The sequence below is a fragment of the Lepisosteus oculatus genome, chromosome 4 (assembly GCF_040954835.1).
Source record: "Lepisosteus oculatus isolate fLepOcu1 chromosome 4, fLepOcu1.hap2, whole genome shotgun sequence".
Classification (NCBI taxonomy): Eukaryota; Metazoa; Chordata; class Actinopteri; order Semionotiformes; family Lepisosteidae; genus Lepisosteus; species Lepisosteus oculatus.
This window is the reverse complement of record NC_090699.1, coordinates 65,619,183-65,638,268: the sequence shown is the minus strand read 5'-3', so window position 1 is coordinate 65,638,268 and position 19,086 is coordinate 65,619,183. Positions and strand designations below refer to the sequence as shown.

The 19,086-nt window shown below is 58.4% G+C and overlaps 2 protein-coding genes and 1 long non-coding RNA gene across 3 annotated transcripts in view; 1 reads left to right on the top strand and 2 right to left on the bottom strand.

Moving 5' to 3' along the window:
• LOC102684925 (cAMP-dependent protein kinase type II-alpha regulatory subunit) overlaps nt 1-13,177 on the bottom strand; it is a 22,326-nt gene extending 9,149 nt beyond the window's left edge. Inside the window, exon 1 of the mRNA XM_069189594.1 lies at nt 11,503-13,177. Within this exon, the coding sequence (XP_069045695.1) occupies nt 11,503-11,740 (238 nt within the window). The 5' untranslated portion in view covers nt 11,741-13,177. The remainder of the gene's footprint in view (nt 1-11,502) is intronic.
• Nucleotides 12,504-16,123, top strand: LOC138238458 (uncharacterized). The gene is made up of 2 exons (XR_011189505.1): nt 12,504-12,577; nt 13,890-16,123. It is a non-coding gene; the product is annotated as an uncharacterized lncRNA (long non-coding RNA).
• Nucleotides 14,277-19,086, bottom strand: slc25a20 (solute carrier family 25 member 20). The gene is made up of 9 exons (XM_069189595.1): nt 18,762-19,086; nt 17,341-17,433; nt 17,045-17,172; nt 16,645-16,735; nt 16,436-16,553; nt 15,859-15,931; nt 15,347-15,456; nt 15,046-15,170; nt 14,277-14,747 (listed from the first exon to the last, which is right to left on the bottom strand). The coding sequence occupies exons 1-9, from the start codon at nt 18,864-18,866 to the stop codon at nt 14,685-14,687; spliced, it is 906 nt and encodes a 301-aa protein (XP_069045696.1). The 5' UTR covers nt 18,867-19,086; the 3' UTR covers nt 14,277-14,684.

The window sequence follows — 19,086 nt, the reverse complement described above, 5'->3', positions numbered from 1 at the left end:
TTTCCCTGTGCGGCCAACTAAGCGCTGGAGCTTTTGTTAGGAGCCCCCGGGGTTACAGCACCCAGCCCTCTCTCACTCCGTCTTTGGAGAAATTTAAAAACGAAAAAAAAAAGAGAGAGAAGGACAAGGCGGCCTCCCAGGCAGAGCTGACCCAGAGAAGACCGACAGGAACACACCCTGGCCCACTGCAGGGATGAGTCCGCAGAGGAGAGAGCCCGGCTCCACCAGGGGGAAAGGTCTGAAAACTGGACCGCCGGGGGACCCGATCGAGGCACTCGGACCCCTCGGAAGCACCGGCAAAGCCACGGCATGGGCCTGTTGTGGGATCGGGAGCGACGCTGGGATGTGGGATGCGAGAGCTGGCGGCAGCCTGTCCAGATACCCCATCAGCCTCGGTGCGCAGCGTTTCCGCACCTGTCCACAAGCGCCCCCTCCCCTCCCGCAGTCCGCACGCGAGCACATCCATGTCCACGCTGGCGTGTGTGCGCGCACGCGCAGGCACGTCCGTCGTCGGTATGGGCGAGCGCTTTGCGGTTGCCACAGCGACATAACGCGAGGAAACCCCCCTCATCCTGCCGTCGCCTTGCCAACCCCCTCGTCACTCTTCAACGAGAGAGCTGATTAGGAGCTTAATGACGGAGCCCCCCCGCACCCCCCCAGAATCAGACGGAGAGGGAAGGAGGAGGAGGAGGAGAGGCAGGTAGACGCGGGGTTCCTCCAGCCACAGGCCCTCTGTACAGAAGCCAACAGCAGCTGCTGGACTCGGGGGGGTTCCAGCCAGGCTCCCTGCTCCCCCCCCAAAAAAACCCACCAGCTACTAGACCAGGAACGTGGCGCCGCGCGGTCCTGCTCCCGCCTGTGACCTGTCCGAAGCGCGCGCGCCGACGCACGCCAACGCGTGGGAATCCCGCAGCCGGGCGGCCAGCTGCGGAGCCGAGAGCGGGGCGCCTGTGTCGGGGGGGACCCCTCGTCAGGGCCCGGAGGGGAGGGCGCCGGGGTCCTGCCTCGCTCGCCGGCACTCATCGCGTAGAGCAACCAGGGCGCAAGAAAGAGCCGCACGGCCTCCCCCTCCCCCGCGGCACTGAGGTGGACTGATCTCCTCCCTCCGAGCGGGCTTAATTAAAGAGCGCTCGCGCCACGAGCCTGCCCCACACACACACTGTTCACACACCCACGGCCCTGGCTGGTGCAGCTACACCACGGGAACAGGGAGATCGCTGCTGCTGCTGCTGCCGGCGCGACTCCTTCGGATCCCAGCGCCGCCGTTAATACTTCAGCTGTTGCTGCGCCCCAGCGCGGGGGCCGCTGGCAGCCGGTTATTCGGGCTCACAAGGGCAAGGACTCTGGCTGTGCGGGACTGTCTGGGTTCAGCCTTGGGTGGGAGGGAGATGGGGGAGATCGCCCCCCCCTCCAGCCTTGTGTCCCTCCTCTCAAGGCCAACAGGCAAGGCTCTTCCATGACCCCCACCAAGGACCCCCAGCACCAGCTCTAAGCCAAGCTGAAAAGAAACTCCCGCCTGTCTCGCCTCTAATTTCTGAGCTCTGGAGTCAGGTGAGATCGGGCAAAGCAGGATTTAACTTCCGAAGCAGAAGAAAGTCGGGAGGAGTGGGGGGGGGCTCGTCAGTTGCCTTCCAGAGTGCATTTTTGCTCCAGAAAGAAAAAAATGTAGGAGCAATAGACAATAATTAACCAGAAACGAGTCACATCTCCCGCTAAGCAGAAAGCCTGAGACAAGAGTTTGGTGCGTGCTCAGTTCGAACAGCCAGGACTCCTGACACCCACTCCCCCACCCGCCTCGGTCTCCAAGGAAACCAGGCTAATTAGCAGGGCCAATAATTAATCAGGCCCACTAACGTCACTGGATCAATCTCAAGGCAAAGTGGGATGCGAAGCGCTCTAAAAACGTACACATTTTACACTGGTGACAACAGGACAGCTGGGCGCTGACTGAACAGACCAGCTCCGAATATCAAGCCAAGAACACCAGCGGCTCCCATTTCTCAGCAGGCGCTCAGCGCCCAGGAGAAAGACCCGTTTAAGACATGAACTGTGAAGGAACACAAGCTGGCTCACTGCACAGTGGAGTGAAAACTGTGCCCCGTGGAGCAATGATATCCGAGACAAACCAGGCAGTTGGGAACACACACCGGCGGGCACTGCCAGGACCTGCTCAGGCCTCACAAGCGCCCGGTCAGCACTCCCGGTGCAGAGCAGTCTGATCCACTCCAGGTTTCAGCAGTCGCAGGCTCTGGGGCAAAGTGTATTGATGGAGCACAAAGCAAACATTCACACACAGAGCCCGCCACAGTCAAACAGGTGCACGCAAGCCCGTCTGTGCCTCTGTGCCTATCAGTACGTGTGCAGTCATATATTACCTTTACTATCAGGTGGATGGGTCACAGAGCCATTCCCATGGAACGAGAGAATTGATCAACTCCGCAGAGTGCACACAAGAGGAAAGGAAGCTACCCGTTTTGCTCTCTGCCTGTGCCATTAGATCAGTCAAGACACGAGAGGGGCTGCAGTCTCTGCACGGACAGTGTTCACCGAGCCTTGGGAGGGCCAGCGTGAGGGAGGCAGCAGTGTCTGTGCTGGGAGTGAAACACAGCACCTGTCTGGAACAGGGGCCTTCTGCAGAACACACCCCCTCCCCTTAATTCCTTTACTTACAAGCACAAAAAATCCCAGAGAAGCCTGGACTGCAGATTTAGAAAAATGTCCGCAGACACATGTAGACAAGTCGCATAAGTGAAGTGAAGAGCACAGAGCAGGACTGTGCAGGAGGAGGAGGAAGAGTCTGACCCTGGCAGTGTGCAGCACAGAGCAGGAGGAGGAGGAAGAGTCTGACCCTGGCAGTGTGCAGCACAGAGCAGGACTGCGCAGGACGAGGAGGAGGAAGAGTCTGACCCTGGCAGTGTGCAGCACAGAGCAGGAGGAGGAGGAAGAGTCTGACCCTGGCAGTGTGCAGCACAGAGCAGGACTGCGCAGGAGGAGGAGGAGGAGGAGGAAGAGTCTGACCCTGGCAGTGTGCAGCACAGAGCAGGACTGGACAGGAGGAGGAGGAGGAGGAAGAGTCTGACCCTGGCAGTGTGCAGCACAGAGCAGGACTGGGCAGGAGGAGGAGGAGGAGGAGTCTGACCCTGGCAGTGTGCAGCACAGAGCAGGACTGGGCAGGAGGAGGAGGAGGAAGAAGAAGAAGAGTCTGACCCTGGCAGTGTGCAGCACAGAGCAGGACTGGGCAGCAAGTACAATTTGCAGCCATGCCGTTGAAGTAAAAACTTCACTGGATGTGTTCTTCCCTCCTCCCAGGTGCAGAGCCGTTCAGAGCGTCAGGCGGATCTGGGAGCCCCACGCTGCAGTGCTCTGCCGAGACACTGCACCAACAACCTCCACATCCACTCCCCTCCCGCCGCGAGACCAGAGCCCCGCGCGCTCCCCTGCCTCTCCGAACACGGGCAGCGCAGCGGGCCTCCCCCTGCCTCCCCCCGCCCGGCAGCCCCCCTGCCTCTGGCTCTCCCTGACCCAGGCCCATATAAGGAAGCAGCGCTCTCCAAGCGCGGTGCGGAGTTAACCCCTTCCCCGCCGCGCCGGAGCCAGGGCTGAGAACTGCCTGCCTGGCTGTCTCTCACAGGCGCTGCGTCGAGGGAGGGAGACTATTGTTGGGTTTTTAAAGACAGGGTAATTTGTGCTTTTTTTTTCTGCCTGGGTCTCAAACGGCCGCCTTGGCAACACAGTAGATGGTCGCAGCAGTGAGGCAGCTGGAACGTGGCTCTCAGAGACCCCGAGTGAGGGAGGACCAGGGACAGCAGCGGAGGCCCCTGTGTCCCTCTCCCACACCCTCTGTCCCTCTCCCACACCCACACACAGTTCCTCTCCCTCTCTCCACTACACAGGGATTCCCCAGATGCCAGCGCAGTAAGTGATTCCCATAGCTGTGCACAGCCACAGACTCCCGCTCCCGCTGACTCACGAACTGACCTACCCGACGAACTCTCGGCTTACTCTGGTACTGACAGCGCTGGGACAGGACAGGAATTGTGGGCTACTTCTGCTTACAGCTAGGAAACTCCAGAAATCCTGTTCCGTGTGGCAGTGGGAACAGTTTCCATCTAGCTATTTTAAGAAGGCACAATTACGAGTCATCAATCCCCATGAAAGACTGAATTTCCTTGGGCCTCTGAAGACACAGGATTAAACTTCTGAACAGAAAGAGAAGGGCCCTGTGATGTGACAAACTCAGTTTCACAGGGCCAGACCAGGAAGGGGAGAAGACGTGTGTTAGTCATGTCCTTTAACTGCTCAGTACTACAGCAGCCATACACAGCAAGACCCAGCCCTGAGCACAATCCAGTCCAGTCTATCCAGTGACCGCTAGACAGCACAAGCTCACTGTAGCAAGATCCAGCCCTGAGGACAGCCCAGTACACCCAGTGACCACAGGCCAGGACAAGCACACTGTAGCGATATCCAGCCCTGAGAACAGCTCAGTCCAGTCTATACAGTGGCCACAGGCCAGGACAAGCACACTGTAGCGATATCCAGCCCTGAGAACAGCCCAGTCCAGTCTATACAGTGACCACAGGCCAGGACAAGCACACTGTAACGATATCCAGCCCTGAGAACAGCTCAGTCCAGTCTATACAGTGACCACGGGCCAGGACAAGCACACTGTAGCGATATCCAGCCCTGAGAACAGCTCAGTCCAGTCTATACAGTGACCACGGGCCAGGACAAGCACACTGTAGCGATATCCAGCCCTGAGAACAGCTCAGTCCAGTCTATACAGTGGCCACAGGCCAGGACAAGCACACTGTAGCGATATCCAGCCCTGAGAACAGCTCAGTCCAGTCTATACAGTGACCACGGGCCAGGACAAGCACACTGTAGCGATATCCAGCCCTGAGAACAGCCCAGTCCAGTCTATACAGTGACCACAGGCCAGGACAAGCACACTGTAACGATATCCAGCCCTGAGAACAGCTCAGTCCAGTCTATACAGTGACCACGGGCCAGGACAAGCACACTGTAGCGATATCCAGCCCTGAGAACAGCTCAGTCCAGTCTATACAGTGACCACGGGCCAGGACAAGCACACTGTAGCGATATCCAGCCCTGAGAACAGCTCAGTCCAGTCTATACAGTGGCCACAGGCCAGGACAAGCACACTGTAGCGATATCCAGCCCTGAGAACAGCTCAGTCCAGTCTATACAGTGACCACGGGCCAGGACAAGCACACTGTAACGATATCCAGCCCTGAGAACAGCTCAGTCCAGTCTATACAGTGGCCACAGGCCAGGACAAGCACACTGTAGCGATATCCAGCCCTGAGAACAGCCCAGTCCAGTCTATACAGTGACCACAGGCCAGGACAAGCACACTGTAGCGATATCCAGCCCTGAGAACAGCTCAGTCCAGTCTATACAGTGACCATGGGCCAGGACAAGCACACTGTAGCGATATCCAGCCCTGAGAACAGCTCAGTCCAGTCTATACAGTGACCACAGGCCAGGACAAGCACACTGAAGCGATATCCAGCCCTGAGTACAGCCCTGTACAGTTTTATTATGGACATAAAGGCTATAAGCAGACTACCTATTAAGTGTGCTGTGCTGTCAACACCCGTTCCACAGAAGCCGGAGCAGGGCTTGGGTTCAGGGCGGGCCACAGCTACAGCTGAGCCGGGAATCGACACGGGAGAGACACAGGCTGCTGCTGCCTCCGGCTGCGCTGAGCACAAAGTGTGAAAAACAGGCAGGGCTCAGCCCACTTCACCCCGACAGGCGGAAAAAACCTCACGGACCCAAGTAAAACGCCTTGCTACTGCACGGACAGTTCCCTCCCTGGTCACTGCAGAGCCCCCGCTCAGCGCCAGGGCTCCCGCTCTGGGGAGGCGCCCCACGACGTCCCTTCTGCAGCTCCCCCAGTGCCGTTGTGTTGAACTGTACCGAAAACCCTCTCAGCCTCGTCGGGACATGCGGGCCAAACCTGCTGCTGGCCCGGCTCCTCCTTTCATTCAGCTGTGACGACGTCACAGTGCCGGTTATCCACAACTTCCTCGAGCTCGCCAAGCACCGTGGAAAGTGTGGCGGATCGCAGGGCGACAGCCACCATAATTTATGGTAAACCTCTCCAGCAGCTGGGCTCGTTCTGGGAATTCTGGCACAGATTTATAACCGTGTAAGCCCACGGAACACCGCGTGCAAGAATGTTTGGGGAAAAAGAACTCTGCTCTGGCGCTCGCTGTTCGACAGTACTCCTATAGTGAAACGGCGTACCTGTGGGATTGAAACGCACATGGCTTGCTGAATGCGATTTATGGCGTGAAACAGGTACAGATGAGACTCTGTTCTTGCTCAGAGCTCTGCTCTCCACCTCACACAAGAATCAAAAGGGCCTCCTGGAGACAGAGTGCGCTCCCGCCCGGCTAGTCAAATCTTCAGGAGGTCGGCGTTCATTTCAGGAGTGACCTGTTGACGTCCAACACTTGTAAAGGAAGATAATCCCCCCCCCCCTCCAAGTTTAAGAAAAAGGCGTTCAGGGACAAAGTAGTGAGTGAAACCAGTATTGAGGACAGGCCCTGCTACACGTGCCCCCCCTCCAAGTTTAAGAAAAAGGCGTTCAGGGACAAAGTAGTGAGTAAAACCAGTATTGAGGACAGGACGGGCAGCAGAGAGAGGACAGATGCAGCTCTCCGCGGATCTCATCCAGCTGTTCCCAGAAGGAAGCCAGGAATCGGCCCCAACCGCGCGGCTAGGCAGCGAGGTGCCGACCCCAGCCACGCTCCGTGGAAACAAACCGCCCCCCCTACTCGCACTTTTAAATGCACTTCCTCGTAGTTTCACCTTGTGCCCCCTCCACCCACCCGGTCTGCATTTTGGCGCGGAAACGGCAAATCCTTCCTAAATTTTCTACAAAACCCCCCCCCCGAGCCTGTGACGTGGGGAGAGCGAGTCTCTTGCGGGGCTGCGGACGTCTCGTTCGCCCTCCCCAAGCGGAGCCTGGCTTTCCCAGGGCGGGTCCAGCAGAGGAACGAGGCCGCACACGAGGAGGAAGTGCCGGCTGAGAACAGGAACGAGCTGTGCGTAATTACAGCCCTACAGAACACGCTTCCCAGCCGCCCCGGGATACACACACACACGTCAAAACTCCCGGCTTCGAAGGTCAGCAGCTCCGAGGAGCGCCTCGTGCGAGAGCAGAAGAAGGGAATTAAGGGGGGCTCTGACACAGAATAAACCTCCTCTCTCTCCTCGCCTCGCTGGCAAGGAGATAGAAACCATCTGAATGGGAGAGCCGAAGCCCAATATTCCCAGCTGCTCCCAGATTCCCAGCTGTGCCGAGTTTCAGATCGGGAACGCTCAGTCTCCGTCGTTCACCTGGGCTGCTTCTCTAGCGCCCTGCAGCGGAGCCTGAGCTCACCCAGGAGAGAGAGAGAACCAGAGGACGAGGACTAATTTATTACCCTAAGCGCACCGGCCTTTGCACCCTCTCTGTTGACAGTGGTCTGGGGATATAAATGCTTTGGGGAAAACTGGTACAGGCCTGTCATGCCAATGGATCTATTTTTGAATTCAAAATGTAAAGCGGAGAGGGAGGGAGAGAGATAGCGAGGGAAGAGGGAGAGGAGGAGGGACATGGAGAGGGAGATATGTAAACATAGCCGGCTCCCTATCTCCACAGCACTGAGCCTGTTGCTCTAAACATCACTGCCACCCCACCCCCCTCTCTTCCCAGACTGCCTGAACAGCTAACGGCTCTCCATTACCTCTGGAAAGAGGGCGGGAGAGAGGGACACGGGCGGGTGGGCAGGGAGATCGGAAATCGAGAGATGCCAACGCTCACATGTTGCGCAAAAACAGGAGAGGGTAGGAATCTGAAGATTGCCCAGAGGCTGTCAGACAGAGCCCGCTGTGAGCTGTGCTTCACTGTGAAGGGGCACGCTGTCCTCAGCGGCTTCACTGACACAACTCACGCCAGCGTGACAGAATCATCAGACGGACTCCAGAACCACTCTCCCTTTATTAAGGGCCAGAGATGAGCTAACGCCATCACACGTCCTTTCCCTGCACGTACCGGCATGAGCTCAGGCTCGGCAGAGATGCGGGTCCCTATAACAAAACACCACCATCCCTTTAACTTTCAGGGGAAGCAAAAGCTACCGCAGGACAGACAAGACGGAGCACGACAGACAGAGAAGGAGATGCGAGGAGAGTCATCGTGGAGAGGTGCACGCTGTTTATGAGGCATTCTGAATATCTCTATTGATCACTTGTCCTAAATAGCTAAATCAATGCCATGTACAGTAAGCGCCATGGGCTCTCTTTCTGCACTGCAGTCTCCAAGCGAGAGAGGAGAGGCCGGACAGCACGGAGGGGTGAGTGGACTGAGAGAGAAAGGGGGAACGAGGGGAACAGGAAGTCAGAGGAAAAGAGGATGAAGACGGAGCGGCTCCGATCACTGAAAGATGGTTTATCCAGCAAGGAAGGGGTTAGTTAGAGAGGGGAGGCCGAGAGAGAGAGAGAAACCCTTTTCAATTAAAAGCAACAGCACTTGATGCTAAGCCTCTTCACACCTGCATAGCAACCATACACTGCTCTCTCCTGAGCGGTAGAATTACTGTCCCTCCCTCTGTCTCTGCCCCTCAGGGGTAAAATACATCTTCACTCTCGCTCCCTCCGCCCCACGGGGGGTAGAAGACCCCTCCTCTCTCCCTCCGTCTCCGCCCCACGGGGGGTAGAAGACCCCTCCTCTCTCTGTCCCCCGGGGGGTAGAAGACCCCTCCTCTCTCTGCCCCCCGGGGGGTAGAAGACCCCTCCTCTCTCCCTCTGTCTCCGCCCCACGGGGGGGGGGGGGGGGGAGAAGACCCCCCCACTCTCCGCCCCACGGGGGGGGAGAAGACCCCCCCCACTCTCCGCCCCACGGGGGGGTAGAAGACCCCTCCTCTCTCCGCCCCACGGGGGGGTAGAAGACCCCTCCTCTCTCCGCCCCACGGGGGGGGGGGGTAGAAGACCCCTCCCACTCTCTGCCCCACGGGGGGGGGGGGGGGGGGGGTAGAAGACCCCTCCCACTCTCCGCCCCACGGGGGGGGTAGAAGACCCCTCCCACTCTCCGCCCCACGGGGGGGGGTAGAAGACCCCTCCCACTCTCCGCCCCACGGGGGGGGTAGAAGACCCCCCCACTCTCCGCCCCACGGGGGGGGTAGAAGACCCCCCCACTCTCCGCCCCACGGGGGGGGAGAAGACCCCCCCCACTCTCCGCCCCACGGGGGGGTAGAAGACCCCTCCTCTCTCCGCCCCACGGGGGGGTAGAAGACCCCTCCCACTCTCCGCCCCACGGGGGGGGGGGGTAGAAGACCCCTCCCACTCTCCGCCCCACGGGGGGGGGTAGAAGACCCCTCCCACTCTCCGCCCCACGGGGGGGGTAGAAGACCCCTCCCACTCTCCGCCCCACGGGGGGGGTAGAAGACCCCTCCACTCTCGCTCTCTCCACCCCATGGGGGGGTAGAAGACCCCTCCCTCTCTCCGCCCCACGGGGGGGTAGAAGACCCCTCCCTCTCTCCGCCCAGAGAAGAGCAGCCTCTTCTGAGGAAGAGGAGAAACAGCAGCTGGGGACCCTGATCTTTTTCAGTCTCCCGTGACGCACCGTCCACCTGTCTGCCGTTCAGCGGGAACAGAGCGGATGTCACTGCTTCCACACAGGAGGCAGAGTGAGGAAGACGGAGAGTAACACACCTGTGTCAGAACAGCCTCTTCCTCTTTCTTAGCAAAGCAGGGGAGTGCCGCGTTTTACTTCTCCTGCCGCCTCGCGGGGTTTCCAGTGTGACTGGGAGCGGAGAGCTGTGCTGTGCTGGCCTGGCTGACCGCAGTATTACCAAGGCGCAACAGTGACCAGCACAGCACCTCACCCACTGTTACACAGCGCACAATGAAAACAGAGCGATAAACCAGACGTCGCAAAATCAATTTCGCCTGATGGCTGGCCACAAAGAGAGACTAAGACATCGACGACCCACTGCGCAGAAACAAATTAAGAAAAAACAGTCACGTGATGGAGAGTAACTTCAAGAGAAATCTGCAGGAAGCCGACTTCTGTCTGTCCCCTTCCCTCTCTCCTGCCCAAATCGCTCCCCTTCCACCTCGAGCGCCACCTCTCTGCTTTTCACCATCTCACTCAAGACTCAAGCCTCTCTCTCTGGGACTGTAGCTAAAAATAAACCTAAAATAAGATCCCAAACACAAAAAAGTGGATAAAACCAAGAACTGTATATCACCAGTGCCAAGCAGCAAGTGTACTGGTATATACAGCACAGTAAACGTATACACACGACACATGACCAAGACCAACGCGCCAGGATACAGATGCCTCCCCGTCTCTCTCAGCCCGGTCTCCGAAGTGCAGTGGGCCCTGTCTGGTCACTGTCCCTCAGGCCGCTGCACAGCTCCGGATTCTGCAGCCAACACCCCACCGGTTGTCCCCCAACCATTCGCTTCAATTCAGCTCGGTGGCACCCAGTGCTAATTTTGGTTTTGCAACTTGTCTCACTCGTGTCGACAAAGTTCAAAAACATCTTGAGAGCTCATTTTGCAGCACCTCTCTCTCTCTCACGCGCGCGCGCGCACGCACACACACACAGCTCATAGGGATCTTGCTCAGCTGAAGAAAAAAAAACTCCCAAGGCCCTTCGGCAAACATTTGTTCTTCCAACACAACACAAGGAAACTCTGCTGACAGACTGCTGGTGCCGAGCTCTCCCAGGCTTTCAGCCCCCACTCTAGAGCTGCCCTCCAGTCACACAGAAGCCATCGCTCGATCACACCAGCAGCCCAGACGAGGAGCTTGGCAGACTGACGGATTCTCACACAGGCTCATTTTCACACCCCTCACACACTGACCACTGAGACCAGGGCTGAAGGGACAGGCCTGTTTAAAGAGCAGAGTGACAGTGGCCCAGCTCCTCCATGACTTCAGACCTTGGTCACCGGACCCACACAGACCCTCTCCGCCAGTAAGAGAAACCCAGCCGGGCTCAGAGGAGCATCACCATCATCACACCTGCGCAGGAGTGGGAGACTCTCTCTCAGCACACAGGTGCGCCGCTGTCAGTGACCGGTGCCGAGACTGGGCCAGCCCACTGACACGGCTCATCATCAGCAGCGGGGGGGCGGGCGTGCTCGGAGCTCGTCTCGCACCCGCGTGGACCGCTCTCACGGTTTCAACGCGCGGGGGGGAGATGTCAGGTACTGGGTCCACGCCAGTGTGAGGGGGGTGGGGCACGACCTGTTGAGCTGGGACTGCGCGGAATGAGGAGAGACCCGTGCACCTCAGCTCGACTTCGCTCTGTGGAGGGGCGACACACGACTCACCCCCCCCTGACCTGACGCGCACCTATGGAGGCTCGTTAACCCCCTCGATACCCAAGGAACCCAAACAAGCCCATCCGCTCGCCGACTCAATCCACGCCCAGGCACGCCGGCCACGATCCCGCAGGACGCGGCGCTACTCACGCTCGAAGTCGGAGTCGTCGTCGTCGTCTTCCTCGCCCTCGTCCCCGTTGGACTCGGTCTGCATGGGCTCGCCGTCGAACAGCACGGCCTTGGCGGGGGCCCTGCCGGCCCGGCCGTCCCGCAGGCGGGTGAAGTACTGCACCGCGAACTCCACCAGGTCCGGCGGCCTCTGCCGCAGCACCTCCACGGTGTAGCCCTGCAGCAGCTCCGTCAGGCCGGCCGGGATCTCGATGCTCATGGCGCTGCCTGTGGTTTATTTTCGTTCCCCTGTGAACTCACCCCTCAGAGGAGGGTGTGCGAGTGTGTATGTGGGGGTCTGGAGGAGGGGTCGGGTCAGCTTTTGTTTGATTTAAAAAAAAACAAAGCGTTTTAAAATAGCGCAGGAATGAAGGGGGGGGGGCGGGGTCGGGAAAAAATATTTTTTTTTTCTGTTGTTGTTGAAACTGAAGTGCATGCAATACGAGAGAGGGGAGAAAAAAAATAACACAACACGGTGCCCCCTGACTGGGAAATAATACCTAACGTAACACGAGCACGCGTACGGCAAGCCGATTACACGATGCACACACGAGTGGGAATACTCTGTCGTGGGGAGCAGCTGCACACAGACACGCGGGGACGTGTTTTCTGACAGCTCCAAATCGCACAGATCCTCCTGAAGCGGCGGCGGCGGCTCAGACCCGCTGGTTTATTCGGGGAGGAGGAGGAGGAGGAACACGCAGACGAGCAGCCCGGGCCGCTCCGTGCGGAACCGGCGGTGTTTACGAACCCCGGCGCGGCTGGCTCGTGGCCGGGTCGGGTTAAGGCCCCGCTCGAGCCCTTCCCCCCCCGTGCGCTCGAGGCGAGGAAAAGTTTTTTTTTTAAATGAAAAAAAAAACAAACGTTCGGCTCGCGCGCGCGTAAACCGCCCCGGCTGGAGGGCAGGTTTTTTTTTTTTTTGGGGGGTATGGGGGACCCCGCCGACTTCACCGCTCCGGGCTTGTCGTGAGGCTGTGGGCTTTATTTATCTCTCGATCTATCCGCCCGCGTCTCCGGTCCGGCGGCGGCGACCAGCCCCTTCGGGCGAGGCTGCGAGGTAACTCCCCGGCTCGACAGCCTCCTCTGCGGGTCTCCCCGTCTACCTCCCCTTCCTCCGGGGCGCCCCCTCGCTGCCTGGCCCGTGACGAGCGCCCGGGCCGCCGGGGACCATGAAGGGCCGAGACCGGGGAGGAGCAGGCCGGCCGGGGCTGCGAGCGCCGTCCACCCCGCTCCGCCTGGACCGGCCCGCCCGCCTCTGCGCTCCGCACCGCCAACAGAGGGAGAAAGGGGGACGCGGGAGCTCCCGAAGAGCGGGTGGCTTTCTCTTTTTTTAAAAAAAAAACAAAATACAGCAAAGTCACAAGGAGGAGAGGAAAAAAAAAAAGGCGTCAGTCCAAAAGTCAAGATAAACCCTTGGCTGCGGCTCGGGCTGTCTGTCCCTCTGAGCGTCCCTCTGCTGCTGCTGCCGCCGCCGACCAAAACCCGACTTTTGTCCCCCCTCCTCCTCCCGGGACAGGAGTCCCCGGCGTGCCCGGCTTCTTCTTGAGTCAGTTACTCGAACACGAATTATCCGCTTGTTGATATTTACAGTCGTCTCCCGCTCTCTCCGCGTCTCCCTCGCTGTGCCGCTGCCGGCGAGACCCTCGCTCTCCTCGGCCGGAGCTGCAGAAGCGGCAGTGAGGAGGAGGAGGGGCCCGGGCGAAGCCGCTGAGCGACGTGCCTACCCGCCAATCAGGAGCCGGCCCGGCCAAGCCGACGCCAAGAATTTTCCCTTATTTGGGCATGGAGTAGGCGTTATCGCCCCGCGCGCGCGGGAGGGGAGGGAATGGGGCCCCGGTGGCGGAATCGGAAGGGACCAATGAGCGGAGGCGGGGGGCGGGCGAGTGAGGGGGGCCTTGTGTAACAGAGGGCCAATCGGAAACGAGGTAAGGCGGCGGCGGCGGCGCAGCCAATGGGAAGGCCAGGCAGGGAGGAGACGTCACGAAAGGGGAAGCCGAGAACGCGGGAGGGGCTGGAGGTGTGTTTGACACCGCGCCTGGCAAAGCAGGGAGCACTCCGATTGATCAAGCGTGATCGATAAGCTGGATCCCGATTGCACCGCTTGGCCAGTAACTAACGGCATTTCCAAAGCTCGTTAGCATACGCCCGCCCGAAGGCTTTAGCACGGGGCAGGTCTGCGGCGTAAGGTACAGGGTGCATCATTCGCGCACGCCAGCGTTTCGTTTTCACTCTTCTTGGGTGCGCTGGGATCGATCATCGCCTCCTTTCCTTTAACCCCATTTCGTAACATTGCGTAAATCCCTCGTGACCCAGTCGGCTTTGTCTGAAATCCTGGTAATTAAAGCCGTTCTATTTTCGTATCTGATTAGGTGGGCCGGTACCAGACGGTGAACTCCGCGCAGCGGGTCACTGTTAATGCGGCTGACCGTGCACATCGGTGGGCTATCCCACGCTGCGCTAGAGGTCCCAGGTCCGGGGGTGCATCGTGTGCGCAGGGCTCCCTCTGGTGGCCACTCCTGGTGCTGCACCCTCGTGTTCAGACACGTTAACCTGCCCCTTGCTCTTTCACGGCTGCAGCGGCTCGCCTCGTACTGCGATCGGGTTAGAGGACTTTCTTTCTAAGATGCTGTTAGGCAAACCTACTGCCCTGCTTCCTGTAGTGCAAGCGCATTCATCGTCCAGTTAGCACCTTGGATAAAAAGTGGCAGCTACATAAAGGCAGAATAACACAAACACAACCAAATACACACAAGTGCTGGGGTCAGGCTCGTTTGATAACTGGGTTTAAACCAGAGTCAGAACTGTAGCTTAGAAGGGTCAATAAATGTTCCTCTCCACACACACTGGAGGGCATGTACATATACACATATATACAGGTGTACAGTATATATTCTATATACACACACTGGTATTCCCTGTATTTTAGCGCACTGCTTGCTTGACATTCAGGAAGGTTTTTAAGGCAAAGTGTTCTAAATCATTTTTTTTAGTCTCAGTTAAAGGCCATCGTTAAAAAAAAAAACAGGCAATTTCGAATGAAAAACGAGAACAATCAAAAAGATATTGCAGCCGAGGACTGCAAAGGTCTGGCTCTTGTCCCTCTCTCCACAGGTGCGTCTGTGTCCTGACCTCCAGCTGCCCCAAAGGGCAGAGCAGGGCGGCGCTCACAAGCTGGGAGCGATCCAGTTGAGAAACTTCATGGCCACCTCGAACCCCAGGAAACAGGCCTGAGAGAGCGAGGGAGCGAGGGAGAGAAAGGGGGAGATAGATTTATACCAGGAGAACACTCATTCAGCAGGTTTATACACATGAAACACTGTCCATATGCATTCAACAGAACTGGGAAAGTCCCTGGCCACCCAGAGAGGACAGGCTCAGTGACCACAGCCTGGACACAGGCAGACCTGGCTGTCCGGAGAGGACAGGCTCAGTGGCCACAGTCTGGACACAGACACTGGACACAGGCAGACCTGGCTGCCCAGAGAGGACAGGCTCAGTGGCCCCAGTCTGGCCAGAGAGACTCACAGCGTTGGCAGGGAAGGCACGCAGCATGACAGCAGTGAAGCCCTTGTACAGCGAGGCCACGCCCTCCTCGCGGAGCAGCTCTCTCAGGACGTCCCGGAAACCATGTGGGTACCGGCCCTCCGGCGCTGCGGACAGAGGGGCAGAGGGACCGGGTCAGTGCACACCCCTCCCTCCTCTCCCCCCCCAGTCAGAGTTCAGTGGACTGTTCTGTTCTCCACCCCCTCCTGACCCCTGAGCAGAGAGAGAGACCCCTTCTTGTTCTCCCCCACCCCTCCCTCCACCGGCCCACGACCCGTCTCACCGGTCTGGTACCGGGACTTCAGCACGTCCGGGGGGATGGCCACTGCCCAGTTGAAGATGCCCGCCATGCCCCCGGCAAACAGCACGCTGGGGACGCTGAGCTCGTTGGGACTGGAGAGAGAGGAGAGGAGGGGAGAGGGGGGGGGTCAGTGGGCCAGCTCTCCTCCCCGTTCTGTTCAGCCGGCCTGGTTTCGAGAGCCCGAACGCACCCCGATCCAAACGTACGATTATAGTAGCCCCAGATCGCCAGGTGGCGGCGGGCCCCCCAGGCACACGCCCCCTGACCGACCCGGTCAGGCCCGCGGGTCCCCGGCCACATCTGGGCCAGCGGTGACCAGAGAACTGCATGTTGGGGCTCTGGGCCCAGCGGTTGGATATCACACCCCCAGCCCCCAGCGGTGCCCGGGACACTTGTGTCGTCTCTGGGGGGGGGTCAATGAGCCCCCCCCCCGGTCAGGGGCACTGCTGACCAGCCCCCCGCGCGGCTGCAGAGAGACGGGCACGGGCGCTGACCTTTTGCCCTCGGGAGTCAGGATGTGCTTCAGCCACTCGTACGTCATGAAGTACATCCCGCTGGCCGGCACGTCTGAGAGAGGGAGACAGCGCCGGTATCAGGGTCTCAGTCTCGCGGTTCGGTTCGTTTGTCATACACACAGGCGCAATGAAATGCTTATTTGCACGTTCGCTCCTATACACAGACATCAAAGGAATCGCCCAAAAGATAAAGACAGAACAGCAGCAGCAACAACAAATTAAATGACGTATAACAAAAAAAAAACAAATACGTTCTCTCTCTCTCTCAGTGTCTCTCCCAGTGTCTCTCTCAGTGTGTCTCTCAGTGTCTCTCTCAGTGCTAGAGTCTCTCTCCCAGTGGGTCTCCCAATGGGTCTCCCAATGGGTCTCCCAATGGGTCAGTGGGTCTCCCAACGGGTCTCCCAGTGGGTCAGTGGGTCTCCCAATGGGTCTCCCAATGGGTCTCCCAATGGGTCAGTGGGTCTCCCAATGGGTCTCCCAATGGGTCAGTGGGTCTCCCAGTGGGTCTCCCAGTGGGTCTCCCAGTGGGTCTCCCAGGGCCCTCCCTCGTCAGTACCTCTCATGAGAGTGAGCACCGTGCCCTTGTAGACGCCCCTCAATCCGCTCTCTCTGTACAGCTGCTTCACGCAGTCCAGCGGCCCGGCGTACTTCACCTCCCCCGAGGCTGCCTGGATCTGCAGGGCCACAGAGTAAACCCGCTGTCACTCAACCACACAGCGCTCTCGGCTCAAACCCAGCCTCACACCCGTGGGGCACGGCCCTGACCTGCAGGAGGCACTTGATCCTCTCTCCAGGAGCCATGATGGCAGTGGTGAAGACTCCCGACAGCATTCCCGCTGCGAAGAGCTGGGGATACCTGAGAGAGAGGGCAGAGGATGGAGAGGAGACAGGAAGAGGCGGGGAGAAGGGGGGAAGAAGGCAGGAAGGGGCGGGGAGAAGGCAGGAAGGGGCGGGGAGAAGGAAAAGAGAGTTGGACAACATGGAAGAGGGAGTGAACCAGGAAAGAGAGGGAGGGATGGGGAATGAAAGAGTTAAGGGAGACAAGAGGACAAAGAAGTTCAGGCACATATTTGGGTTTACAGAGCGTCGCTCGCAAATACTCCTGGGGTGCACTACGCAAAGCTCTGTGGTGAATTTATGGGGGGAGCTTTGGGGTCTCACTCACGTCAGCACATCATCGGGGCTCCTCTGCTGCAATTTCTTGCCGAGGCCAAAGCCGAAAAAGCAGACGGCAAACATGGGGGTCACCCCCACGATTGGGGCAGCCATCCCCTTATACAGCCCCCGCACCCCCTGCGAGAGAGAAGGACAGAGGAACAGGGGAAGAGACAGATAATGATTAAACCTAACAAGGGGTGTCTAACGCCCCACATGCTCTCTTACCAGCCACACTTTCAACCCCCCTTTATCTCCTTCACCCTCCTGCCCCCCCCCCCAGGTAAGGGTCTCCAGCCCCCACACCTCTTTGACGAAGGTCTTCCTGAAGCAGTCAAACGTGCCTTTATACTGGGGTGTCTGGCCAGGGCTCGGCTTGGGCTGCGTCTGCAAACGCACCTGCAGGAGAGATGGAGACAGGACGGGGGGGGGGGGGGGTTAGACTGAGAGAGAGAGAGATCTGACCCCCCCCCTCAGCACCCCAGCTGCAGCGATTCCGCCTGCCGGGGAGACACGGCAGCGCTCAGGGCTGAAGGTGCATTTTTTAGAACATTTTACCACTTTTTTTTAAAGGCCCGGGCGGCGTGGCGGCGCAGTGGTCACAGCGCTGGGGCCCCGGGTTCCATTCCAGACCTGGGGTGCTGTCTGTGTGGAGTTTGCATGTTCTCCCCGCGTTTGTGTGGGTGTCCTCCCACAGATTAAAGACATGCTGGGGGGGTCAACTGGCTTCTGGGAAAACTGGCCCTTGTGTGAGTGTGTCTGTGTGAGTGTGAGTGTGTGTGTGTGTGTGAGTAAGTGTGAGTGTGAGTGTGAGTATGAGTATGAGTGTGTGTGCCCTGTGATGGACTGGCGTCTCGTCCAGGGTGTACCCTGCCTTGTGCCCGTTGCTTGCTGGGATAGACTCTGGCCCCCCTGCGACCCTGAATTGGTCAGAAAATGGACGGATAAGGCCTTTATTATTTCACCTTGTTTTGACCATACACATGCAGTCAAAAAAAGGTCAAACTCGAAATCTCTTGCACCCAGTTCTGGCTTGTATCGAAGAGCCCCGTAGGTAGTAAAACCCGGAGCGGATCGGTCCGCTATGCAACGGGAGCCGCACTGTCTGCTTGGCAAGCTGTTAGGGAGACCTGAGCTTGCAGATCACAGGCTCATCTCCAACCCCCTGGCGACGAGAGTGACGTGGGAAGTCGTTTCTTTATCCTATGGGTTAGATATGAAACTGGGGTAAAGGTCACAGCGTGCACTATCTGAGTGGGACCGCGACACCAACTATAATCATTTATAATACTGTCTCGTTCCAAACGACTGAGGGACGTGAAGGCGCGTTACAAATAATCACAATACCAACATCGCCGGCTACTGTGCGGGCATGCGGGGCATGCGACTCCCTAAATATTCCGGTCGCAGCGCTCAGCGAGTCCGAAGTCCACCCCTCCGAGGCTGAGGAGTTAGAAAAACACGTCCTGCGACCCCGACAGCTCCGGGGTTCACAGTATGCGCGTCCAGCGTGTCCCCAAAGATGCAGAAAGTGGGGCGATACGTGTCCAGTAAATAAGAGGAAACACCATTTCCCAACATAAAATACTAAGAAGTAAAAATCCACTCTAGATCACAATAAGCATTTAAGAACATTCAACTTAAGTGTCCCAGCGGTGTCAGAAACACATGCAGAACAAACACGAGGCGAGTCGCTCGGGTCCCCCGTGACCCCCCGTGAAGTTTACCTTGATCGTGTCCAGGGGGTGCCCCGCGAACACGAGACACACGCCCCCGAAGCCCCCAGCGAAGAAATTCTTCAGCGGGCTGATCGGCTGCTGCTGTTTGGACATGGCTGGGAGGACAGTACAAGCTCTTGCAGGTTGATAACAAAACTTAAAACAAAACAATTTTTTTATAAAAATGTAATCGGTGACAAAAAAAAAGTCAAGGCAGCACCGGGTCGGTGCGCTGTTTGCAGCGGGAGTGACAGAGCGAGTGCAAAACTCTCCTTCCCCGAGTGTCCCCGCTCCGCAGCCCGACCTTTCACCCACATAGCCGGCCGGACCGCTT

What these genes read in the sequence shown, in the direction of transcription:
- slc25a20 (XM_069189595.1), bottom strand. Translation starts at nt 18,866, where the DNA reads ATGTCCAAACAGCAGCAGCCGATCAGCCCGCTGAAGAATTTCTTCGCT. An exon ending in GGTGCTCACTCTCATGAGAG is followed by an intron (nt 15,932 to 16,435) that starts GTACTGACGAGG and finishes TCCCTCTCTCAG; the next exon opens with ACGTGCCGGCCAGCGGGATG. An exon ending in GAAGTCCCGGTACCAGACCG is followed by an intron (nt 15,171 to 15,346) that starts GTGAGACGGGTC and finishes CTCTGTCCGCAG; the next exon opens with CGCCGGAGGGCCGGTACCCA.